The sequence below is a fragment of the Podarcis tiliguerta genome, assembly GCF_965153285.1.
Source record: "Podarcis tiliguerta genome assembly, chromosome: 9".
Classification (NCBI taxonomy): Eukaryota; Metazoa; Chordata; class Lepidosauria; order Squamata; family Lacertidae; genus Podarcis; species Podarcis tiliguerta.
The window spans coordinates 9,815,739-9,840,948 of NC_139542.1; the positions used below are offsets into that span (position 1 = coordinate 9,815,739).

Consider the following 25,210-nt stretch of genomic DNA (forward strand, 5'->3'; position numbering starts at 1 on the left):
GAATTTGCTGCCAAGGAGTGTGGTGGAGTCTCCTTTTTTGGAGGTCTTTAAGCAGAGGCTTGACAACCATATGTCAGGAGTGCTCTGATGGTGTTTCCTGCTTGGCAGGGGGTTGGACTCGATGGCCCTTGTGGTCTCTTCCAACTCTATGATTCCCATACTGCAGCAAAAAGATACCCGTGAGTTTGAGCCAGAGGCACATAGTCCAGTGGTACGAAAAGCGAGTACAGCCTCTTCTTCATTTCTGGGAGCAACAATTCAAGATGGTTCTCTGGAGAGCCAGTGTGGTGTAGTGGTTAAGAGTGGTAGACTCATAATCTGGTGAACCGGGTTCGCGTCTCCGCTCCTCCACCTGCAGCTGCTGGGTGACCTTGGGCTAGTCACATTTCTCTGAAGTCTCTCAGCCCCACTCACCTCACAGAGTGTTTGTTGTGGGGGAGGAAGGGAGAGGAGAATGTTAGCCGCTTTGAGACTCCTTCAGGTAGTGATAAAGCGGGATATCAAATCCAAACTATTCTTCTTCTTGACAAAGGCCCCTTTTACACTTGTGTTGCAGCAGCTCTTGAAAAGCAAGTTGGCTTCTGTGATCAGGGGAGAGTCCCCTTAGTCACCTAAACACTATTGGCTTGATACAGGAACATTAGGTTGTTGGGCGAACTCTTCCAGGTTACTCTGGTTTGCATATAGAATCATAGAATCTTAGAGCTGGAAGGGACCCAAGGATTTAGTCCAACCCTCTGCAATGTAGGAATCTCAGCTAAAGCATCCATGGCAGATGGCCACCCAACCTCTGCTTAGAAGCCACCAAGAGTCCACCACCTCCTAAGGGAGACCGTTCCACAATTGGAACAACTCTTGCTGCCAGAAAGTTATTCCTGATGTTTCGTCGGAATCTCCTTTCTTGTAACTTGAAGCCATTGTATGCACATTTCAGACCTTAGATCTGTTAGAGGGTGCAGAAGGGAACAACTGTGGCCCTGAAGGACCAGGTATGCAGCCTGGGGGTCATTTTGGACTCGCAGCTGTCCATGGAGGCACAGGTCAGTTCTGTGTCTAGGGCAGCTGTTTATCAGCTCCACCTGGTACGCAGGCTGAGACCCTACCTGCCCGCAGACTGTCTAGCCAGAGTGGTGCATGCTCTAGTTATCTCCCGCTTGGACTACTGCAATGTGCTCTACGTAGGGCTACCTTTGAAGGTGACCCAGAAACTAAAACTAATCCAGAATGCAGCAGCTAGACTGGTGACTGGGAGCAGCCGTCGAGACCACCGGTCTTGAAAGATCTACATTGGCTCCCGGTACGTTTCCAAGTGAAGGGGTACAGTTAGGGTTACCCCAGAAAGCCCTAAAAAAACTGTTTGTGAATACCCCTCCCCAGCCAGGCCTCGGCGTACGCATTTTAAAAACTGCATTTTCCTCTAAGACAAAAAGCACGAGCTAAGCAGTCTTTGTAACAAAAACGCTGTAACAAACCCAGAGCTGAGAACAGTAAAGCTTTTCACTTCCCAAATCCAAGATAACCTTGTCCTGGTACATTGATTTGCAACATACTTCCGGGAACAGAGCCAGGGAACGAAAAGCAACATTCTATGTAAGAATCTGTGAAGGGGGAGAGGGAAAAAAGGGGTTTGAAAAAAGGATAAAACCTGCTTGTAAAATGTTTTCGGTGCTGCCTGTCTTTTGTGAACTGAATCACACAGGTGCCTCTGCCCCCCCCCCCCATGGCAGAATAAAACGCTCTTTCTCTGGATTAACCCCTTGGTGTCGTTTGGCTCCTTTTGTCTCTGCTTGGGTGCAACAATTATTCCTACCCATGGATTAAAAAGGCCACCAAGGAAGGGGAGTCCACCACCTCCCAAAGAAGACCATTCCACAATTGGAACAACTATTGCTGCCAGAAAGTTATTCCTGATGTTTCGTTGAAATTTCCTTTCTTGTAACTTGAAGCCATTGTATGCACATTTCAGACCTTAGATCTGCTGGTGGGTGCAGAAGGGAACAACAGACCCCTGAAGGACCAGGTGCACAACCTGGGAGTCATTTTGGACTCACAGCTGTCCATGGAGGCACAGGTCAATTCTGCATCCAGGGCAGCTGTTTATCAGCTCCACCTGGTACGTAGGCTGAGACCCTACCTGCCCACAGACTGTCTAGCCAGACAGTTTTAATTTGTATTCTGCCTTTCTATATTACAATGCACGAAGCACTTAACAAGCTAGAGAAACAACAAAATACGCAGCAAAGTTCACACAACTAATAACAATCCGACCCAATACAAAAAAGTCATAGTAACTTTAAAATAAACAAATAAAGCAATATTCAATAATCCATTAGAATATAATAGTAAACAGTAAAATTAAATAGCAAATAATAAACAGTTCACACTTAAAAATTACAATGAAGAATTACTATACTGTAATCAATAAAAATAACGGCAATCACAATGCATAAAATCATAGAAATGCCACAAAAATATCTGCCATTTTCAGATATTGCCCCAATGTTGGAATTTTCCCCATATGCCAGTATTGCCACTTTAACTCCCTAACTGAATAGCAGGGGGGCCAACTTGAAGAAAATATTGAGGAGGCAAGCCCCACCCCACATAATCGATCACATGATATGGTGCACACACGCAATTTGAATGGCAATGCCCATCTACTGGGGGTGGGGCAGCCCCATCAAATATTTTATTGGGGGGGGGGCGAAGAGTTGGGTCCTATGTTAAATGGGAACGGATAACAGATAAACCTTGCCCCCTCCTCCTCCGCTTTCCTGCTTTTCAATGCAAGGTCCTCCTGCCTTTGAGCCGCCAACCATGCCGTGGAAAGCTTCACCTGTTGAATTACTGCCTTGCCCACCACCAACCATGCCGTGGAAAGCTTCACCTGTTGAATTACTGCCTGCCTACCACCAACCATGCTGTGGAAAGCTTCACCTGTTGAATTACTGCCTTGCCCACCACCAACCATGCCGTGGAAAGCTTCACCTGTCGAATTACTGCCTGCCCGCCCCGCAGCTGTTAAAGCGGGTGGGAGTGCAAAAAACCCAAAGCGGTTTAAAAATGTGCCGACTCTAAAGAGGTGCGGGATATACCTATTAATGATGATAAATTAACACGTGCCATTAAGGAATACGCAGGAGAAATTATTTTGAGGAGGTGTTTGTAGAATCCCTACTGCTGAAACTGAAAGGGGTCAAACCGAGGCAACAGGTGTTGAAGTTTTGGGAGGTTGGATAAGTTACAACGGAATGGTCTGGTGGTGGGGCACGCATTTTTATTCTGATTTATTTCTGATTATTACTTTGTCCAAATAAAAAATAGGCAAAAAATGTGCCGGCTATTAGCCAAGCCGTGCTTTCTCACCACTCCCCGAGATCAGAAAACGAGTTTATATATCCCCTTATGCAATGAACTTTGCAAAGCGGCGTCCCAGGTTGCGGTTAGAGCACTTTCTCTCCTCGGGCTCCGCCCCCGGTCGCCTCCCCTAATCTTAAACTCCCCTCCCACGCGCAGCCCGGGCTTCTTTGAAGAGCCGCTTTTGCTCGCGCGCATCCATGGAGCGAGGGTTGCGCCCGCGGGGCGGGTTTGCGCGGTTCCCCTTCGCCCTCCCGCTCCTGCTGCTGTGCGGTGGGGCTGCTGCCCCCCCGGGGTCGGCGAGGCCCGAGGTGCCCGCGCCCTTGCTTTGCAATGTCAGCTTGGACAGCCCGCCCGAGGAGCGCTGGCTGCCGGTCCTGCGCCTCCACTTCGACCCGGCGCTCCTCCGAGAGGCTTTCGTGCAGCTCATAGAGTGAGTGCAAACCGGGAGGGGGATTTGGGTCGGGGGCGTCAGTCTCTCTGCTCCTTTTTCCTTCCTTGTAATCCTGGTTCATATGAACTTCTGAAAGAGGGTGGCCGGATCCAGCTCTGGGCTTGACCGCTTGACGGACTATTAAAGGGACCCCTGACCAGTAGGTCCAGTCGTGGCCGACTCTGGGGTTGCGGCGCTCATCTCGCTTTATTGGCTGAGGGAGCCGGAGTACAGCATGACTAAGCCATGTGGCCAGCATGACTAAGCCGTTTCTGGCGAACCAGAGCAGCGCATGGAAATGCTGTCTACCTTCCTGCCGGAGTGGTACCTATTTATCTACTCGCACTTTGACGTGCTTTCGAACTGCTAGGTTGGCAGGAGCAGGGACCAGGCAACGGGAGCTCACCCCGTCACGGGGATTCGAACCGCCGACCTCCTGATCGGCAAGTCCTAGGCTCTGTGGTTCAACCCACAGCGCCACCTGCGATGGCACTATTGGTCTCCACTCAATCCTAGAGAATGGGTAGGCAAACTAAGGCCAGGGGTCCGGATCCGGCCCAATCACCTTCTAAATCTAGCCCGCAATCAGTCCAGGAATCAGCGTGTTTTTACATAAGCAGAATGTGTGCTTTTATTTAAAATGCATCTCTGGGTTATTTGTGGGGCATAGGAATTCATTCATTTTCAATTTTTTTTTTCCAAAATATGGTCCGGCCCTCCACAAGGTTTGTGGGACAGTGGACTGGCCCCCTGCTGAAAAAGTTTGCTGACCCCTGCCCCAGAGCCCCGTCTTCGTCAGATACCCTCACCTGCAGGGCCGGATTTAGGTTTGACAAGTCTCTAAGCCAGTGGTGTCCAAACATTTTTCAAAGAGGGCCAGATTTGATGAAGTGAAGGGCCGTGAGGGCCAACCGAAGTTGTTGTGCTTTTCTAGGATTGAAATTGTTGAGCTATTTTTTAGGGTTGAAGTTGTTAAGGTTTTTTTTAGGATTTTACCCCAGGAAATAAACTGCCGGATTAGGCCTCCGAAACAGACTTTGGACATCCCTGCCCTAAGCTGCTGAAGGTAATGGGGCCCTTTCTATGTCCAGCTGTCCTTTGTCAACAACAAATTGTTGCTGTTTTTTGTGTGGAATAAATACTATATGGTAATTTATGGACCTAATAGGTATCTCAAGCCATTTGCACATGCAGAATGTAGGCACCCTATATATAGAAATGAGCAAACCCCTGATATTTTAGGGAGCAGGCAAGCAGGCGGGGCCCTGTTAGGATATTTCCGTTCCACCTTAAAAGGGAGCAGGATGTTTGTGTCACAGCCTGCGCATTTCCTGTCTCACAGGATGTTTCTGTTGTGTCTTTTGCTTTCGATTCTCTCTCACTGCCAGAAACTCTGAAGCAGGCAGTCATGGGTTTTCTTTGTTCTGATCAACGCTGAATAAACTTGTAAATCATGCTCTCCTGGGTGCATCTTTTGCTGTGCATATCTGCTGATAGAGTGTGCAAGAGCTCTAGATCTTTTCAAGCTATTTCTGGAGCTCCTGTCGCTAATTGCTGATACTGCGTGTCTACGGGAGATTGATGGACGTCCGGAAACGACGTGGAGTCAACATGGACTTTATCTCCCTGGCAGTATCCCAACAGGCCCATGACTTACATCACAGGAGCCTACAAAACACAAAACACTGTTGCTGTATGTAGGTTTTATTTGTTTTTTATCTTATACAGTGGTATCTCAGGTTAAGTACTTAATTCGTTCCGGAGGTCCGTTCTTTTTTTTTTTTTTAATAATATTTTTATTAAGATTTTTACATAAGAAAAAAGAAAAAAAGAAAATACAAAAGTACAAAAGCAAAAAGAAAAACAAATAAAAACAATTCCATTTTCATAATATTCCTTGCGTTTACTTATTTCCCAGACTTCCCCACACCTCCCTTCACTGTATTCCAGTTCAAATATTTAATCAGCAAATCCCTTCCCTCTATCTTATCTTAATCCTTATTTTAACATCTTGATGCATCTTAATCTTTATGTTAATATCTTCATATATTAAACCTTTAAATTTTACATCTTTTAACCTTCAAATTTTTTTCCATACTCCACCGCATTCGGAGGTCCGTTCTTAATCTGAAACTGTTCCTAACCTGAAGCACCACTTTAGCTAATGGGGCCTCCTGCTGCTGCTAATGGGGCCTCCACTGGAGCACGATTTCTGTTCTCATCCTGAAGCAAAGTTCTTAATCTGAGGTAGTATCGCTGGGTTAGTGGAGTCTGTAACCTGAAGCGTATGTAACCCTAGGTACCACTGTATTTCGGAAATGTACATCCAGTTTTTTCCCCTTTAAATTTTTTTTGGGGTCCCAAGAGAGTGGGGCCCAGTGGATAATTGGGTTGCGAATGTGATCCGTGTCGGAGGCACGTTCGCAACCCGCAGCGCCGCGTCTGCACATGTGTGGGTTGCGATTCGGCGCTTCTGTGAGCACCGAAACCCGGAAGTAACCCATTCTGGTACTTCTGGGTTTCGGCGCGTCCGTAACCCGAAAACGTGCAACCTGAAGCGTCTGTAAACCGAGGTATGACTGTATTCCGCAGCCAGGTGGCCCCTGTTGGGTTCTACCACCCAGAGTAGGAAAAAACAAGCTTGTTCCTTCTCCCATGCGGCAGCCCTCTAGATACTTAATGTACTTGCTTTCTTGTCTTGCATTCCAGCAAAGTGGTTCCCAAGTGGGTTCATGCGATTATCCGGCCTCTGGCAGAAGAAATAGAATCCTTTGTGCCTCAGCCGTTTGCAGGCGAGATCCGAGGACTCTACCAAGCCCTGGGGCTGAACGTTGGGGATGGCTTGCTCCTCAACTTGGCCTACGAAATTACCACGTAAGTGTTCTTGATATTGGTGAAGAAGAGCCCGCTGGTGCAAGGAATCTTTGTTTGTTTTATCTGTCAATGAAAGATGAATGAAAACATTAGTACAATCATCTGTTGTCTGTGCAAACTTAAAAATACACTTGCTCAGATTTCTTTTTAATTTAAAAACTCTTTACAAGCTCTGCAGCCACTGTTCTCGGAGCACCTTTCAAGTGAGGAAATAAGATTTTTTATAAAAAAAATAAATATTAATACACAATACATAAAAGAACATCACAGCAGAGCAGAATAAAATACCAGCATTAAAATATCAACACCTGAAATGCATGGGAATATTCTTTTGCATCAGTGGTTGGATGCTGGCCAGAGTATCAATATGACAGACAAAAACAGCACATTAGTGTGACTTTCTCTGTTTCGTTAGCATCGCTTCAGCTGATTCTCAAGATATTGGCACCAGTCTCTGCATGAAGGTACCCAAGGTGGAGGCGGCAGTCTTTGTTGATGTTTGATGCCAGGGGCCATTTTGAATCAAGATGGCGGACCAAAATGTGGCTTTGGCATGACTTCACCTGTTTGTTTGTTTTTTGGCGTGGCGGGTCCAAACTCATAAAATTGCACTATCCATTTAAAGGTCTCAATATTTTTTGTTTGCTAAAAATATTTGGGCAGAATTAAACACTCCCAGCTACTTGTGTGCACATAGGTAGGTAGGTAAATACTGTACTTTGGCAAACCTTCAAGTTCTAATGACAATGCTAATACAACCCTCTGGTTTGGGACCCATTTCTATTGGCATTTGAGTTCTCTATTAGAGGGAGCAATCTTCCTAGAAGTCCGTAGCCGGACCTGTCCCAAGGTGAAAGACTTCTGGGAAAAGATTTATAATGAATTGAAAAAAATGTTCAAATATACATTTATTAAGAAAACAGAAGCCTTTCTACTTGAAATAACAGGTTTGGAATTGCCCAAGAAAGATGTCAGATTGTTTTTGTATGCCACAACTGCAGCTAGAATTTTGTTAGCCCAAAATTGGAAATTACAAGAAGTACCAACAGTGGAAGAATGGCAGATGAAGATGATGGACTTTTGGGAGCTAGCCCACCTGACCGGAAGAGTCCGCGACCAGAAGGAGGAGGAGTACCAGGAGGAATGGAATAAATTTAAAGACTATTTAGCTAAATATGTTAAGATAACTTAAATAGAATTACTTGCAAGTATCAGATTGGCCTAGGATTTAAATATGTGATGTTATAGAATAATATGTTTAAAGTTAAAATGAAAAGAAAGAAAAAGGTTAATTGACTAAGTAAATTTTAGGTGAAATTAGTTTTGGAAAACCGCTACAATGATATATATGGAAACTCAGCCTTGGGGATTCGAGGAAGTCACCCAACAATGTAAACAAAAGTGGAACTATTAACAGTTAGGATCTATGTTTGCTTGCTTGTTTGTTTTTTGATGTTTTCTTTTTGTATTTGTTGATATGTTTGTTATAAATTTGGAAAATTAATTTTTTAAAATTTGGAAAAATTTGGAAAAAAGAAGAAGTCCGTAGCCAAAGAATTGGCTGGCTACACCAAATCAGTGTGTGAAATTGAGCTTCCCCCTCTTGGGAACCCCTCCTTGGTTCAGTCTCTCATCATTGTTTGCCCTCCGTCGTTCTTGTTTTCTGGACGAAGCGTCGGGGGAAACATATTCTTTTTGTGAACCTTTGTGAGTGCCCTCTTTTTCTACGCCACTGTCTTGTTTTCTTATCCCACAGATACTGCACCAGTATCATCGCTCAGGACACTAATGGGAGCATTTATCATGGCCGGAATCTGGATGCGCCGTTTCTAGATATTTTTCAGAAGACAACCATAAATGTGGACTTTTTAAAGAATGGGCAGGTATAGAAAGCTCTTGGCATCGGTTAAGTATTACTGCGAGAAGCACAGGAAAAGCATGCATTTTGCCAGGTCCTTTCAGTTGACAGGTTGCTTTTTAGATTCTCTATTATCCAGGATTTTGCAGTAGTGTCCGTCATATTTTCCTGGAAGGGAGGTGAGGTGTGAGATTTAGACACCTGGCTACCTAGGGCAGAGATGGGGGGGGGGGCATTCAACTTCTGCATATGCTTGGCACATTTAAAGTGCATGACATCCCCAAAAGGATTCTGGGAACTGTAGTTTGCTAAGGGTGCTGGGAATTTTAGCTGTGTGAGGGGGTAAACTGCAGTTCAAAGGGATCTTGGGGTGTGTTATAAATGTGCAGCATGTCTGCAGCCCAGATATACAGTGGTGCCTCGCAAGACGGAAAAGCCGCAAGACGAAAGGGTTTTCCGTTTTCAGAGGTGCTTCGCAGGACGAATTTGCTATGGGCTTGCTTCGCAAGACGAAAATGTCTTGCGATTCCTGGAGGTTTTTTTTCGCTCCCCACCCCCTTTTTCTAAGGCACTAAGCTGCTAATAGCCTTCTAGCAGCTAATCCGCTAATCCCTTAAGCCTTTAATAGCCGCTAATAGCCGCTAAACCGCTAATAGCGCTAATCCGCTAAGCCGCTAATGGGCTTGCTTCGCAAGACGAAAAAACCGCTAGACGAAGAGACTCACGGAACGGATTCTTTTCGTCTTACGAGGCACCACTGTAGTTGAGCTGCAATTCCCATAAGCCACAAACACTGTGGCCCAATGGTCAAGGTTTTAGCAAAGTCAAATAATGCAGGCGACCTCTAGAGAGATAATGATGTTTTTGGAGCTTTTCCCTCATTGTTTTTTGCATTAGTAAATGAGAGAGATTGAATTTTAACCTTTTCTTCCTAAATCCTGAACTAAAGCATTTTAAGTATTAGAGCCTTTACATTCAAATAAAGGTCTCTGTAATCTTGAAGTTAAATTACTTACCTGATCATGTTTTGGGGTGTGCTTTGCATTAAAAGCAGTTATGGTTAACTACAGTCCATTCTGTGTCCTTTTTATTTTTAGGTAAAATTCAGAGGCACTACATTTTTCGGTTACGTTGGTATATGGACAGGACAAAGTCCATATAAGTTTACATTTTCTGGAGATGCAAGAGGTAAGCAGATTTCATTCTTCCTGAACAGAAGAATCACATTTCTGCTACATCCTACAGAAAAATGTCAGCTCTACTTCCCTGCTTCCATTCTGGAGCATAATGTAGATTTTTTAAAAAAAGTTTTAAAAGAACATTAAAGAGAGAAAACCATAATTTAAACCGGAAAATTACAGCAAAACACAGTACAACAGCCGTGATGCATATCGGTACGGCCACATTTGGAAAAGAGTACGGGTGGCGCTGTGGGTTAAACCACTGTGCCGCTTGGGCTTGCCGATCAAAAGGTCAGTGGTTTGAATCCCCACAATGGGGTGAGTTCCCGTTGCTCGGTCCCTGCTCCTGCCAACCTAGAAGTTTGAAAGCACACAGTGCAAGTAGATAAATAGGTACTGCTCCGGCGGGAAGGTAAATGGTGTATCCGTGCACTGCTCTGGTTTCGCCAGAAGCGGCTTAGTCATGTTGGCCACATGACCCGGAAAAACTGTCTGCGGAAGTGGACAAATGCCGTCTCCCTTGGCCTGTAAAGCAAGATGCATAGCTGTCAAAATTCCCTTATTCCGAGTAGGATTTTCCCTTTAAAAAAGGGAAAAGTTGACAGCTATGGCAAGATGAGTGCCGCAACCCCAGAGTCATTCGTGACTGGACTTAATTATCAGGGGTCCCTTTACCTTTACCTTTTTACACTTCATAAGCCAGAACACCTGGACAGATAGGAACCTCTTCAGCTTTCTTTTTTGGAAATAGTAACTGTGGGAAAAGACCAGACATTGCTTGCGAGTTCCATAAATGGGGAGCCACCGCTAAGGAGGCCCTGATGGGTAGCTCCCATCCCCAGGAATGAAGATCAAGGCTTGCAGACAAAGAAATGGGCAGTTCTGTTGCAGTCTGAACAATATGGGCAATGTATTAGTACAGTATACAGTCGTACCTCGGCTCCCGAATGCCTTGGGAGTCGAATGTTCCGGCTCCCGAAAGATCAAAAACTGGAAGTGAGTGTTCTGATTTTTGAATGTTCTTTTGGAAGCTGAACATCCGATGGGGCTCTTTGGAAGTAAAATGTTTTGAAGTCAAACAGACTTCCGGAACGGATTCCGTTCGACTTCCAAGGTACGACTAAACTTGGGTAATGTATATAAAGGTAAAGGGACCCCTGACCATTAGATCTAGTCGTGGCCGACTCTGGGGTTGCGGCGCTCATCCCACTTTATTGGCCAAGGGAGCCAGCGTACAACCTCTGGGTCATGTAGCCAGCATGACTAAGCCACTTCTGGAGAACCAGAGCAGCGCACGGAAATGCCGTTTTCCTTCCCGCCGGAGCGGTACCTATTTATCTACTTGCACCTTGTGCTTTCAAACTGCTAGGTTGGCAGGAGCTGGGACAGAGCAACGGGAGCTCACCCCGTCACAGGGATTCGAACTGTCAACCTTCTGATCAGCAAGCCCTAGGCTCTGTGGTTTAACCCACAGCGCCACCTGCGTCCCTAATGTATATAAAGGTAAAGGGACCCCTGACCGTTAGGCCCAGTCGTGGCTGACTCTGGGGTTGCGGCACTCATCTCGCTTTATTGGCCGAGGGAGCTGGCGTACAGCTTGGTAATGTATATAGTACATTGCAATAACAAAAATAATGGGCCTGGACCAGCCGCAGCAAGCAGGATGACGGTGCTTACCAGACCTCCTGTCACCATCTTTGCTGTGATGTACCAGGAGGAAGAGGAGGGGCAAAGCCGGCTACTTGCGCAATGCCAGGAACACCAGGTGGGCTCTGCTGGCAAGTTTGCACTACGCTGACCTTGCCACTCCCTTACTCCTCCTCCCTATCAATACGCCCCCATAATGCAGGTGGAGGGAGGCCAGGTAAGCACTGCCACTCTGTCTATGGTCTGCTCTGTGATATTATTTCACTTTCATAGAATCATAGAATCATAGAGTTGGAAGAGACCACAAGGGCCATCGAGTCCAACCCCCTGCCAAGCAGGAAACACCATCAGAGCACTCCTGACATATGGTTGTCAAGCCTCTGCTTAAAGACCTCCAAAGAAGGAGACTCCACCACACTCCTTGGCAGCAAATTCCACTGTCGAACAGCTCTTACTGTCAGGAAGTTCTTCCTAATGTTTAGGTGGAATCTTCTTTCTTGTAGCTTGGATCCATTGCTCCGTGTCCGCTTCTCTGGAGCAGCAGAAAACAACCTTTCTCCCTCCTCTATGTGACATCCTTTTATATATTTGAACATGGCTATCATATCACCTCCTCTTCTCCAGGCTAAACATGCCCAGCTCCCTTAGCCGTTCCTCATAAGGCATCGTTTCCAGGCCTTTGACTTTGAAGAAATGCTTTTTATATTCATTCTGGCCATTTGGGGTGGGAGCTCTTAAGCACTGAAGCAATAGGAGGAAGCGGCCTATGTTTGTGACGGCTGATTCTCACGATGCGTTTCTCTTCCCCTTACGCGCTCTTATAGATCGTGGCGCATGGTGGGAGACTGCAATCGCCACTTTGCTGAATCGAAATTCTCCGGCCAGCTGGCTGGCCAGGACTGTAAGTATCCAAAGTTTCGCTCTTTTCAGATTTGTTCCTCACTAACCACCAAGTTGCTGAAAATCCAAATGTTATTAGTCTTTTCTCTCTCTTTTTACGGTTGCACAGGTAGCGTTGCTTTGTAAAATAGTTCTAGGGGTGGTGAAGGTTCAGAAATGTTATAATTTGGGTAGCGCAGAAAAAGTGTGGTCCCTGCCCAATACATCTAAGAATTTACAACGGTGGGGGTTTTTTTAGTGGAGGGAGGCTATTACAAATGGGAGAAATGTGCATTTAGTTTATTTCTCTTACTTATTAAGAGATTTTCCGTGCTTCCTGTGGCAGATTGTTTTTGTTATGTATTGAAGTTCTCACCCTGGCCACCAGGAGTATTGTGTATGTAGTTTTCACTCAGGTCCACGTCAGTTATTTTAGGGGGGAAACCCTGGGTTGTTGTTGCTACATTGTTGACAGCTGGCTGCCTATAAAAGCAGGCCGGCTGAGCTGTTTGCTGTTCAGTTCTGTCCAGCTTACAAATAAAGAGCTGCTTTGGAAGAATCGCTGTGTCGTCTGCTATCTCTACCTAGAGCAGGAGAAGCCAGCATGGTGCCCTCCAACTCTATTATTATTATTATTATTATTATTATTATTATTATATCATAATAAATAATAATAAATATTTATTTATTTATTTATTTATTTATTTATACCTCACCTTTTTCCTTGACAGGAACTTAAGGCATATTTATTTATTACCTGTCCATCACCCTGAGATCCCAGGGGAGTTTGCAGCACTTTAAAATGCAACATTTAAAACAGTTTTAAAAAGAAGCCACAATTGCAAGAATAGGGTGGGGTCCTTAAAAATATGTGTTTCAAGTACCAACAGCACCCGGTTTTTATGATAGAACTCAAACCCTTGCAGCAAAAGTAAATTTCTTTCAGGTGCCATGACCATTCGGCTTTGAAGTCATAAAAAATCAGCACAGATCTTAAACAACAATCTTTGCATCCTCTGTTGAAGCCTGTTTCAGGTTGCTAAATGTGCCAGTTAAAAACAAACATCATTTTGAGGCTTGTTTTGCTTGCCAGCTGTTTCAGGCGCTCTGCCCTTGGTGCTTTTCAGCTTAGCTTTGCAAACTCTCCTTCCTTGGAGGCTTTTAAGCAGATATTGGATGCCCACCTGTCAAGGATGCATTGCACAGAGGTCTCTTCTATGTTTCTATGAAATATGAGGACTAGAAGGTTGCTTCCTTAAAATGGGAATTCAGGTTTTCAGGATTCTGATAAGCAGCAACTTGGTTACTTCTGGAGCCTTGGGGGTAATGCACAGTGTGATAAATGTTTGTAGGTTTGCTGGCTCCAGACCCAAAGTGGAGCTTCTGTGACTTCTCCCAACTCTACAGCCGTGCAATGGGAAAAGCTGTACCTTTTATGCAACCCTTAAAGGCACAGGAGCCCCCTCATGGTGTGGACCTCTCAGTCCATGAAATATACTCGGAGTCAAGAGTGGATTTCATGCTCTTTATTCAGCTCATAGTAGAGAGGAATGGAAGTTTCCCCAAAATATCTGCTTTATATACATTATTTACACAGTGGGCCGCACGTGGTTGGCTAATTCCTGGATTCTCCTGTAGGCCAATCAGGTTGCGGATTCACTTCCACCTGGAGCTGGATTGGGTGGCTCTTGTGGACCAATCAGACTGCTGCATTCTGAATCCTATTGTTCTAGGACCAATCAGACTGCTGCATTTGGATCCTATTCAACTCAGTACATAACAGTCCAAAATGCCCACTCTTGTTTCTGCTTTGCTGCAGGTTTTGAGCGAAGCTGAGGACTTTGAGGCTGCCGCTCTCATGCTGTCCAAGACACCGATTATAGCAAATGTCTACTTCATCATTGGGGGCACAAAGCCTGGGGAGGGGGCAGTCATTACGAGAAGGAGGAGCGGTCCAGTAGATATTTGGCCCTTGGATACTCTGACTGGAGGGTAAGTGTGAAATTTTGTAACTCTGGGTTTTGCAGGAAACAAGTTATGAATTTGTAGATGGAGGGGTATAATTGCCCCTTGGTGTCTTATGAGCGGGGCAGAGTGTTGGGAAATAAATATCTGGGGAGCACCAGTAATTGTGAAGTGCTTCCCCCATCTGTGGGGAATCACAGAGAAAAAACGGCTGACTGCCTGAATTCAAAAAGTGTATGGGGCCTGATTCACTCTTTAGCCGAAATAGCCCCCAGCAGAGTTTAAAACACAAATCTATGCAGTATTTGCAAAGCACGGGGAATATAGATTGTTACACCTTTAAGTGTCCCAGTATGAATGAACTTTATTACGGTCACAGACCAGGATAAAACAAACAAAAGCAAAACCATATGATGATGAGAGTGGAGGCTAGCATCTGCCTAACATCAATCAATAAATGGCTGACATTGAATCTGCTCCCCCGAGGGATAGCCCCATTGATCCTCTGCGACCAATTCCAGTCAGGCTGGCAGACTGCAGTCCTGAACACCCTCCAGAAAATGGGTTTTGCCCCTCAAGCCCTTCTAAGTCTGGGCTTGGGCCAGGCAAAAGCTACGGTCAGGCAAAGAATATTAGACACCAAGAGACAACAGGACTGCGCAAGGTGCCCCAACTATAAAATTGGAGAAATCGAGAGAGATATAGCCGCACTGGCAGCATATCTCTTCTTTCTCGTATCTAGGGATGCAAGAAGGGCCTTTACACTCGCCAGAAGCTCGGCTCTTCCCTCGCCGGTCCTGGATGGAGCCTTTAGAAAAGTCCCCTATGCTCAGAGACTTTGCACCTGTCCATTGGGAGAGATAGGAAGCCCAGAACACTTGTTCTTTAGATGTCCCTTTTATGAAGAGGCATGTAGTAAGATCATTGATCCCCTGCTGGTGAGGCTTGCCGACCTCCCGCAAAAGCAAAAATTTGATCTTTTGCTGTTAGGCAAAGATCAGAAGATGACCTGAATGGTCGCCAGATTCTGTGTACAATGTCCCAGTATTAAGCACTTACAATTCTTCCCTCTCCTCTATCCCTCTCGGAGTGAATAGACTGCAGCCTTTAGTAAGTTAAAATGTTTTACTTACAGTAACCCCAGCTCTCATCATGAATACAGCAGAAACAACACAGGTATTCTGGGTAACAAAATCAAAAAGCACCTTCAAGTATTGTGGTAATCAACATAAGTTTTGCTCAGAGAACACCCACTGAAATTAATGGACCTCACTTAATCTTGTTCCTTAATTTTAGTGGCTTGAACCAATGAATGTTCTAGACCTTACAGACAGTAGGTCTGAAAAGCTTTTTGAGGGAACTAATCCACCCCTTAAAAAAAAATTAAGTACCTTATACCCATATGGCAAAAGGATACAGTGATAAAGTTTTAATGTTCATTTTATGTAGGTGGTACCGGATAGAGACAAATTACGATCACTGGACAACCCCTCCTCCTCTAGATCATCGAAGGTATGTTTTCCTGGGAGGTAAACGTGTCAAGATGGTCTTATTTTAAAGAAAGAAGAAAAGGAACTGTATATGCATACTTTGTTATACTTCCACAGTTGGAATAACTCCCTTTTGCGCATAGGTAGGGTTGTCAGAGGGACGCGGGTGGCGCTGTGGGTTAAACCACAGAGCCTAGGACTTGCCGATCAGAAGGTTGGCGGTTCGAATACCCGCGACGGGGTGAGCTCCCGTTGCTCAGACTCTGCTCCTGCCCACCTAGCAGTTCGAAAGTACGTCAAAGTGCAAGTAGGTAAATAGGTACTGCTCCGGCGGGAAGGTAAATGGTGTTTCTGTGCACTGCTCTGGTTCACCAGAAGCGGCTTAGTCATGCTGGCCACATGACCGAAAACTGTATGCCGGCTCCCTCGGCCAATAAAGCGAGATGAGTGCCCCAACCCCAGGGACGGTCACGACTGGACCTAATGGTCAGGGGTTCCTTTACCTTAGGGTTGTCAGGCTGCGTCAATCAAAACGGATCTCACAGAGCAAGACTGCTGTTCTTTTATTATTTTATTTTTGCATGGACAAGGAGAATCGCAAAACACTCGGACGCCTCTTACCTGCGGTATGAAATGGTCTTCTGCGCCACGAGATTTGCCAGCTGCGACTTATCCGCTAACAGTTTATTTTTACTCTGCAGAACCCAAGCCATGAAAGCACTGAATGCCACTGGACAGAAAAATATTAATCTCGAGTCTCTCTACAAAGTAAGTCTTCAGTTTTACATCCTGCCCATTTTATAAACAAAACAAAACTCACTTTTATTGAGGTCTTTACGCTAGGATAGTTCTCTGTTGGGTTTTTTCAAGGTTTGCCACATTTGCAAACGAAAACCTTTTGGGGGTAACACACACATACACACACACACACAAACAACCACACACCACACCATATTGTATTGGCTGCAACGCAGTGCTTCTTTCATGCCTAATTTCAGTTAGGGGGTTGAGCGATTACCTCTTGGGGTGCCTTTGCCAATGTCAGGCTTCAGGGAACCTGCTTCCTCCCCCATGGCAGTAGATAAGCAGAACAAGGGGAAAGGAGTCTTCTTACCTGTTAGAAACTTTAATAATCACAGCGAGAGAACAAAGAACACAACTCCCAGAATGGCGGTGCTCCCAATTAAGGGCTCCACCCTCTTCTGTTCCTATTAATCTACGCCACTCCTAGGTTTTGTAATCTGAGCTTGTACCCTCTGTGCTTTCTGTGCTGACACTTTCTGAGCTCTCAATGACTTTGGAGACGAGTGTGTGTGTGTGTGTGTGTGTGTGTGAATGAATGCTGCCCAGAGACTGTGAATCTGAATCCCGTGTTTCTTCTCCTACTGTTCCCCATCCAGTATTTCCCAGCTTCTGCCTTCTGAACCATGTCCCTCTGCAAACCGCTGTTCCAAATCTACACTGTCCTCCTGCTCCTGGGAAGATTCAAGATCCGGAGCAGGGGGAGGCTCCCACCATTCCTCCTCAGCGCACCCCTCCTCAACACGGTCCCTGACACATACAGGTGCCATTGCCCCTGTACTCAGGAAGGCCCTTCCTTTTGCCATACCTTAACTATCATCCATCATTTGCTTCGTGTGTCTTGTAAAGGCCTTTCTTTTTGCCCAGGCTTTCCATGGCCCACAAGATTAGACCCTGTTATTACAGGGAAACCCTTCATTTATGAGCTACTGTATACAATGGACACTTGGTTTGCGAACGAGATCCGTGTGGGAGGCACGTTCGCAACCTGCAGCGACATGTCTGCGCACGCGTGGGTTGTGATTCGGTGCTTCTGCGCATGTGCGACCGCCGAAACCCAGAAGTAACCCGTTCCGGTACTTCCGGGTTTCAGCGTGTCCGTAACCCGAAAAAACGCAACCTGAAGCATCTGTAACCTGAGGTATGACTGTATAAGCACAACACACTGAACCCAGAAGTGACCCAAAAGCTTTAAAAAGGAGCAGTGGCGTAGCGTGGGTTGTCAGCACCCGGGGCAAGGCAAGTAATTTGCGCCCCCCCCCCCCGCTGCACTGTCCCTCCCCCAGATAGTCCCTCGCTCTCTCTCCGCACCGCACCGCACGCCTGGCACCCTCCCCTCCACAGTGGGCGGCGACCCGGCGGCTCGGATCAGATTCGCACAGCCAGCACTGCAGTGAGAGAGAGTGAGTGAGCCAGGTAGGGGCAGAGAGCTGCGAGTGCGAGCGCCCCCCCCCCCCCCGATGTTGCGCCCGGTTCGGCCGGCCCCCCCCTGCACCCCCCACGCTACGCCACTGAAAAGGAGGCAGGGTGGGACAGGGTGCTTGCAGGCTTTTTCCATTATGTTTCAAATATACGTGGTTTCACTGGTGCACGTGGTGCCTCGGAATATAACCCCCTTCAGCGATTTAAAAGGTTCAGCTGTTTAGAAATGCTTTTAAATACATAAATAAATGGACTCCTTTCATTTCATTTTGGTTTTTTCCAGGTATTATCAGTCTATCCAGTCTTAAACGAGTAAGTTTTGTTCGTGTTTTTTCTATAATAGGTTTGGATTCCACCCTGCCAGCCTTCCTTTAGGCCTCAGATGGGGAACCTCTGCCCCCCCCCCGCAAATGTTGTTGGACTGCAAATCCCATCAGCCCTTGCAAGCATGGCTGATGGCTAGGGGTTATGAGAGTTGTAGTTCAGCAACACCTGGAGGCTGGCCTATCAATATCTGTATGGCAGGACTAGCTGACATGGTGCCCTCCAGATGTTGCTGGACTACAACTCCCATGAGCCCCCAGCCAGCGTGATGATGGGAGCTGCAATCCAGCAGCATTTCAAGGGCACCAAGCCAGATGAGGTTGTATGATGGAGTCCCTTTTAATTCCTGGGATCCAGCAAGGATCCAACTGTTGAATCAGCCAGGCAAGGGCCATTACGGTCCCTTAAGTATGGGTCGTTAAGGTAACAAAGGAAATGGCTCTGTGCCAGAGGGCAAATAGGTGGGGGGCCCTCTCTTGCCTTGCTGGTAGTTCAAAGGACAAGAGCCAGAGTAGAATGTGTGCTCTAGAAGCAGGCTGTAGCTGGGCAGCGGAGAGGCAGAGCCATGCCTGGTTTTTGCTGGGCGAAAGACTGTGGCTATGGCAGAAGTAATGCCTTTTGGGGCATTAATACAGTGGTACCTTGGGACGCGGGTGGCGCTGTGGGTAAAAGCCTCAGTGCCTAGGGCTTGCCGATCGAAAGGTCGGCTGTTCGAATCCCCGCGGCGGGGTGCACTCCCGCTGTTCGGTCCCAGCGCCTGCCAACCTAGCAGTTCGAAAGCACCCCCGGGTGCAAGTAGATAAATAGGGACCGCTTACTGGCGGGAAGGTAAACGGTGTTCCGTGTGCTGCGCTGGCTCACCAGATGCAGCTTGTCACGCTGGCCACGTGACCCGGAAGTGTCTCCAGACAGCGCTGGCCCCCGGCCTCTTGAGTGAGATGGGCGCACAACCCTAGAGTCTGTCAAGACTGGCCCATACGGGAAGGGGTACCTTTACCTTTACCTTTACCTTTACCTTTACCTTGGGTTAAGAACTTAGTTCATTCTGGAGGTCCGTTCTTAACCTGAAACTGTTCTTAACCTGAAACTGTTCTTAACCTGAAGCACCACTTTAGCTAATGGGGCCTCTTGCTGCCGCTGGAGCACGATTTCTGTTCTCATCTTGAAGCAAAGTTCTTAACCCGATGTACTATTCTGGGTTAGCGGAGTCTGTAACCTGAAGCGTATGTAACCTGAAGTGTATGTAACCCGAGGTACCACTGTACTGTGAGCCTCTCCATCGGAGGTTGTACAGTCTCTGCTGTCCCTCATTGCAAGGAAACCGAACGCTGGGTAAGCACCTGGAATCTCACAGTGCTCAGAGATTGGGGTGCCATTCGACAGTATGTACCAGGGGTGCCCAACAAGTCGATCATGTTTGACTGATTGATCCCCGGGAGGTTTTGGTAGATTGTGGTCGATCGCAGGCTCCCTTTCCTTTGCGGTGGCAAAAGAGCATCTTTGACCTGAACCCAAAAAAACGGGACTTTCCTCCCTAAAGAAAGTTCAACAATTTTGACCTGAAACACCCCCCCCCAAAAAAAGGGGTAGATCACTGCCAGTTTTTTGTTCTGTGAGTAGATCGCAGTCTCTTGGGAGTTGGACGTCCCTGGCATATACCATGACACAATTTGTTTCCTATTCTTTACCAGGGGAACAGTTTACACCACCATAATGAGTGCTGCAACCCCTGGCAAGTACATGACACGGATCAGGAACTTGGTGTGAAAACATGTAAGTTCTGATATTTAATGCAGATTGTCATTTGGAAGAGGAGTTCAGACACCCATTCAAATACCCAGCACTTCTGGCTTGCAATTAGGGATTTAAGAAGGTTTTCGTTCCACCTTGCATTCGTCACGTGCACTACTGTTTACATTTTGCAGCAGTTCTTCTGCCAAAGCCCACAGGATCTGTCTTGCTGTCTTCTGTGGCAAAACTACATCATTTGCTTAAATTACGTTATTGAACCGCATCCATTTCAGTGCCAAGGAAACACAATGCAAATTAAGCGGGTGGGACGTAACTAATTACATATCATTTGCACACTGAAAGCCAACGACACCAGAAAATTCTGATTATATTCGCTGGATTGATTTTAGTTCCAGACATGGAGCAAATAAGCAGCCACTGGCAATCTCTGCTCCCATTTCTGTTTTTTAGAGGAATTCTTCAACATTCCTGCTTGCAATTCCTGGCATTTAACTGCTTTGTGCTGGCCAGAATTCTTGGTATTCAAAGTCTCTTATTTTCCTGGAAATGCAAGCTTATTTTATGCCCCCAGTAGTAGCGACCTGCCCCAACTGGAAAAGGAAAGAAAGGGAAAACTCTTGTCTGACTGCCTGTTTATCCATCAGGCTCTGCCAGTGGCGTAGCGTGGGTTGTCAGCACCCGGGGCAAGGCAAGTAATTTGCGCCCCCTAAACCGTGGATTTTAGCACTCGATTTTAGCACGCCTGGCACCCCCCCTCCACAGTGGGCGGCAGTGGCGTAGCGTGGGGGGTGCAGGGGGTGCCGGCCGCACCGGGCGCAACATGGGGGGGGGCGCGCTCGCACTCGCAGCTCTCTGCCCCTACCTGGCTCCACGGGTTAGGGGGCGCAAATTACTTGCCTTCCCCAGGTGCTGACAACCCACGCTACGCCACTGGTGGGCGGCGACCCGGCGGCTCCGATCGGCTTCACACAGCCAGCACTGCAGTGAGAGAGAGTGAGTGAGCCAGGTAGGGGCAGAGAGCTGCGAGTGCGAGTGTGCACCCCCCCCAGATGTTGCGCCCAGTGCGGCCGGCCCCCCCTGCACCCCCCCCACGCTACGCCATTGGGCTCTGCCTGATAAGAGAACTTCGTCATGATACTTTGGGTTGATGAACGCTGAATTAAAAACCTCTGAATGAGCCGCCCTCTTTGAGATCAGACCCTCTTTGATATCCGCTTCAGCAATGCAGGAAGCTATATCTGCAGGGGGAAACCCAGGAATTTTGTCCAGTGTGCCCTGCTAGAGAGAAGTGGCTGCTCAGTTTGATGTTGGGATATCCATCATGGCAAATGTGGTCCTGGAGTTTGGGTTTGCTGTCAGACATCTGCTACTGAGCCAGTTTGTGAAGCTGGTTTGGGAATGTTCAGGGTGGCAGGAGAGGATATATTGTTTATTAATATCCTTCTTAACTTGTGCTAGCAAGTTCCTTTGGTTTGCAGAGTTACATTCCCCTTTTTACATGCACAGCAGATAGCTGGTTGCAGGCTCGTGTGAGCCTCTCACTATTATACAATTTAGCCTGTCTCAGATTGAATTGTACGTTCCTGGGAAATTCCCTTGAATCCCTCTTAAAAGAATAAAGACACCACAATCTTATTCAAAGTCAATAAAAGAAGTTTCTCACATCAGTTCACAGTTGGATTCCTGAAGGCAGACTTAGTTATTATTATTATTATTATTATTATTATTATTATTATTATTATTTATTATTTATTAATACCCCACCCATCTGGCTGGTCTGTTAAACATTAAAAGCTTCCCTAAACAGGGGTGCCTCCAGATGTCTTCTAAAAGTCAGATAGTTGTTTATTTCCTTGACATCTGAAGGGTTCCACAGGGAGGGTGCCACTACCAAGAAGGCCCTCTGCCTGGTTCCCTGTAACTTGGCTTCTCACAGTGAGGGAACCGCCAGAAGGCCCTCGGCACTGGACCAAATATGTACATGTGGATCTACCCCATATGGGGGAATAATCCCAGTGCTTCTGCCAGCTGAGAGCTAGCAGAGCAGTCCTAACTAAAAGCTGGTCAAACGAAGAAGGAAGTCAAAAAGAAGGGAAGGGTGCTGTGTGACTTGTCCTTTTGTTACCTGGACAGGTTAGGTCACGCCCACCTTCTATCACATGCAAAAGGAAGGATGCTCCAGCCCAGAGGAACAGGAAGTTTCAACTGGCTGGACCAAACATTCCCCTGCATGTCTTCTCTAGCATTACAAGGAATGTTGTACTTGACTGTCTCTCATGGATCAATTCCCACAGCTGGGAGACAACCTACCAAAAATTGCAGCTCATGACAGAATTGCTGTGTGTTACAGGTGCATGTTGGCCTAACAGTAGCAGGGCACTGACTTTAGTTTTCTTTCTTTCTTTTATTCTGGTCTTTGTGCAGGTCATGGAGCAATTTGTGGGCGGGAAATGGGCTTCCCCCGCTGCATCGGTGTGGTAGATGCTATCCCAGGACAAATCAGATCAACGCCCTTATAGGAAAAACTACCTTTCCGTTCCCATTGCAAGGAACAGACCACAGCGTAAACTTTTTATCAGTCTGGAAGTTAGCAGGAGTGACGAAAACCGCAATGCCTTCATTTGTGTAAACTGCACCTTGCCAAGAAATGGATGTGGGTATCTGTGCCTGGGAACCCGGCGTCCCTATTCATGGCAAACACATACCTCGCAGAAGAAGGGGTTGATGGAATCATAGAGTGCCCCCCCCATGCTATTCAGCCACGGTTTTAATAGATGCACGATTTGGTTGCTTTAAGGGATGCTGATGTTGTCTCAAATGCAAACTCCCAGTTGCTGAAGATAATGTGCCTGCTGTAATCACAGCCTGTGGTGCCCTGTACAATATTTGTGAGTTTAAAGGGTCCCTCACTGGGTGCAGCTGACTGTATAGAACCTGAAATCATTCGTCCCTCATATACAGAGGAGCACTGACCATACTGCAACAGAACTGCAACAGAGTGGAGCATTATTTGTCTTCGTATGATTTTCAGCAGATGATGCTCTAAAGGCACAAAAATGCAGAGAGATTGCAGAATGATAGGACTGAGCATTTGCTGGGGCCTCTAAGTAGCCAAACGATTCACTGCCCCAAAAACTCTGTTTTTTTTCACTTTGCATGGGACACTTTAGAAAGATGCTGTGGAAGAAAATTCCCATTTTGCACATCTCCTCCTTTTGCAGGCTAAGAAGACTCACTGAGGATACCCCAGCAGCCCCCACCTCCCAGGGTGTATAAAGCCATTAATAATGCACCGGACTTACACCCAAAATAAGACCAAAAACATTTCAGCTTACTAGTGCCTTTTCTCTGCTCTTGCAAAATGATTGGTAAGCAGAAGCTGAAGTTGATGAATTGATGAATTATTTTTATTGCCCCCCCCCCTGAAATAAAATGTTTTGTTGTTGATCTATGAGGACAGAACTGAAATAAATGGATTTTTAAAGCGGTGGTGGTTTTCTTCCCCCTCCCCACCCTCCCTCTTATCTCGCCTACTTCTCATCCTGCAGCAAAATGGTATGAAAGACTCTGTGGTTTCTGAGGCAGAGCCAGCCTTATAATACTGCAGCATAAAAAGCCAAAGCAGTATAATTGCATCTTTCAGGCATTTAACTTGCGCAATTTCAACCACATGCAGCTGGTTGAAATTGCACAAGTCAAATCCAAGCACGGTGGAGAGCTTAAAAGCTCTTTTCATGCCAGGTATGATTGGTTACTCCGCATGGAAAGAGCTTTTAAGCCTTTCCTCTCACATGAAGTTGAGACCCACCCAGTACGCCAGCTGTAGAGTACCAGGGTTCCATATCTCCCCTCATCCGCTAGACGTAGGGTGACACCAAGGGCTCGGGTATATGTGATTTTTGTGTGTGCGTATAATACAGTGGTACCTCGGGTTAAGAACTTAATTCGTTTTGGAGGTCCGTTCTTAACCTGAAACTGTTCTTAACCTGAGGTACCACTTTAGCTGATGGGGCCTCCCGCTGCCGCCGCAAAATTTCTGTTCTCATCCTGAAGTAAAGTTCTTAACCTGAGGTACTACTTCCGAGTTAGCAGAGTCTGTAACTTGAAGCGTTTGTAACCTGAGGTACCACTGTACTTAGAATTCTGCCTTATTTACGATCATACTGTATAGCACATCCATTTCTGGGAACTGCAAAGGAGGATATTGACAAAATACTCACACTTACAAAGTAGTAGCTTTTGAACAAGTTATTTCTTTCTGTGGTTCCCAGTCCCCCTCCCCAATGTGGCAAATTAAGAATGTTTGTAAGGTAAAAAGGTAAAGGACCCCTGGTTAAGTCCAGTCAAAGGCGACTATGGGGTTGTGGAGCTCATCTCGCTTTCAGGCCGAGGGAGCTGGCGTTTGTCCACAGACATGTGGCCAGCAGGACTAAACTGCTGCTGGTGCAACAGGACACCGTGATGGAAACCAGAGTGCATGGAAACGCCGTTTACCTTCCCGCTGGAGCGGTACCTATTTATCTACTTGCACTGGCGTGCTTTCGAACTGCTAGGTTGGCAGGAGCTGGGACAGAGCAATGGGAGCTCACCCTGTCGTGGGGATGCGAACCGCCAACCTTCTGATCGCCAAGCCCAAGAGGCTCAGTGGTTTAGACCACAGCGCCACCCTGTGGAGATCATAAAATTGTAGAGTTGGAAGGGACCATGAGAGTCATCTAGTCCAGCCCCTGCAATGCATGAATTTTTCACCCAACATGGGACTTGAACCCACAACTCACTTGGTGATCTAAGTGCTATTTGAAAGGGTGGGAAGCTGGCTTGAAACAGGAACATGAGGTTAAGGGATACATCTTGCGAGTTATTCTTGCTTGTATATAGGTGCACATTTCAAGTACAGTGGTACCTCGGGTTAAGTACTTAATTCGTTCCGGAGGTCCGTTCTTAACCTAAAACTGTACTTAACCTGAAGCACCACTTTAGCTAATGGGGCCTCCCGCTGCCGCCGTGCCACCACTGTGCAATTTCTGTTCTCATCCTGAAGCAAAGTTCTTAACCTGAAGCACTATTTCTGGGTTAGCGGAGTCTGTAACCTGAAGCGTATGTAACCTGAAGTACCACTGTATTGGATCTTAGAATCATGGAATCATAGAGTTGGAAGAGACTACAAGGACCATCGAGTCCAACCCCCTGCCAAGCAGGAAACACCATCAGAGCACTCCTGACATAT

The 25,210-nt window shown here is 46.6% G+C and overlaps 1 protein-coding gene across 1 annotated transcript in view; it reads left to right on the forward strand.

Moving 5' to 3' along the window:
* Nucleotides 1-23,467, forward strand: part of NAAA (N-acylethanolamine acid amidase) — a 39,252-nt gene extending 15,785 nt beyond the window's left edge. The window contains exons 11-21 of the mRNA XM_083398075.1: nt 3,517-3,790; nt 6,500-6,664; nt 8,421-8,547; nt 9,620-9,710; nt 12,175-12,251; nt 14,049-14,221; nt 15,644-15,706; nt 16,386-16,452; nt 18,191-18,219; nt 19,923-20,004; nt 22,408-23,467. Coding sequence (XP_083254201.1) covers nt 3,517-3,790; nt 6,500-6,664; nt 8,421-8,547; nt 9,620-9,710; nt 12,175-12,251; nt 14,049-14,221; nt 15,644-15,706; nt 16,386-16,452; nt 18,191-18,219; nt 19,923-19,998 — 1,142 coding nt within the window. The 3' untranslated portion in view covers nt 19,999-20,004; nt 22,408-23,467. The remainder of the gene's footprint in view (nt 1-3,516; nt 3,791-6,499; nt 6,665-8,420; nt 8,548-9,619; nt 9,711-12,174; nt 12,252-14,048; nt 14,222-15,643; nt 15,707-16,385; nt 16,453-18,190; nt 18,220-19,922; nt 20,005-22,407) is intronic.
* The last annotated feature ends 1,743 nt before the right edge of the window (nt 23,468-25,210 follow it).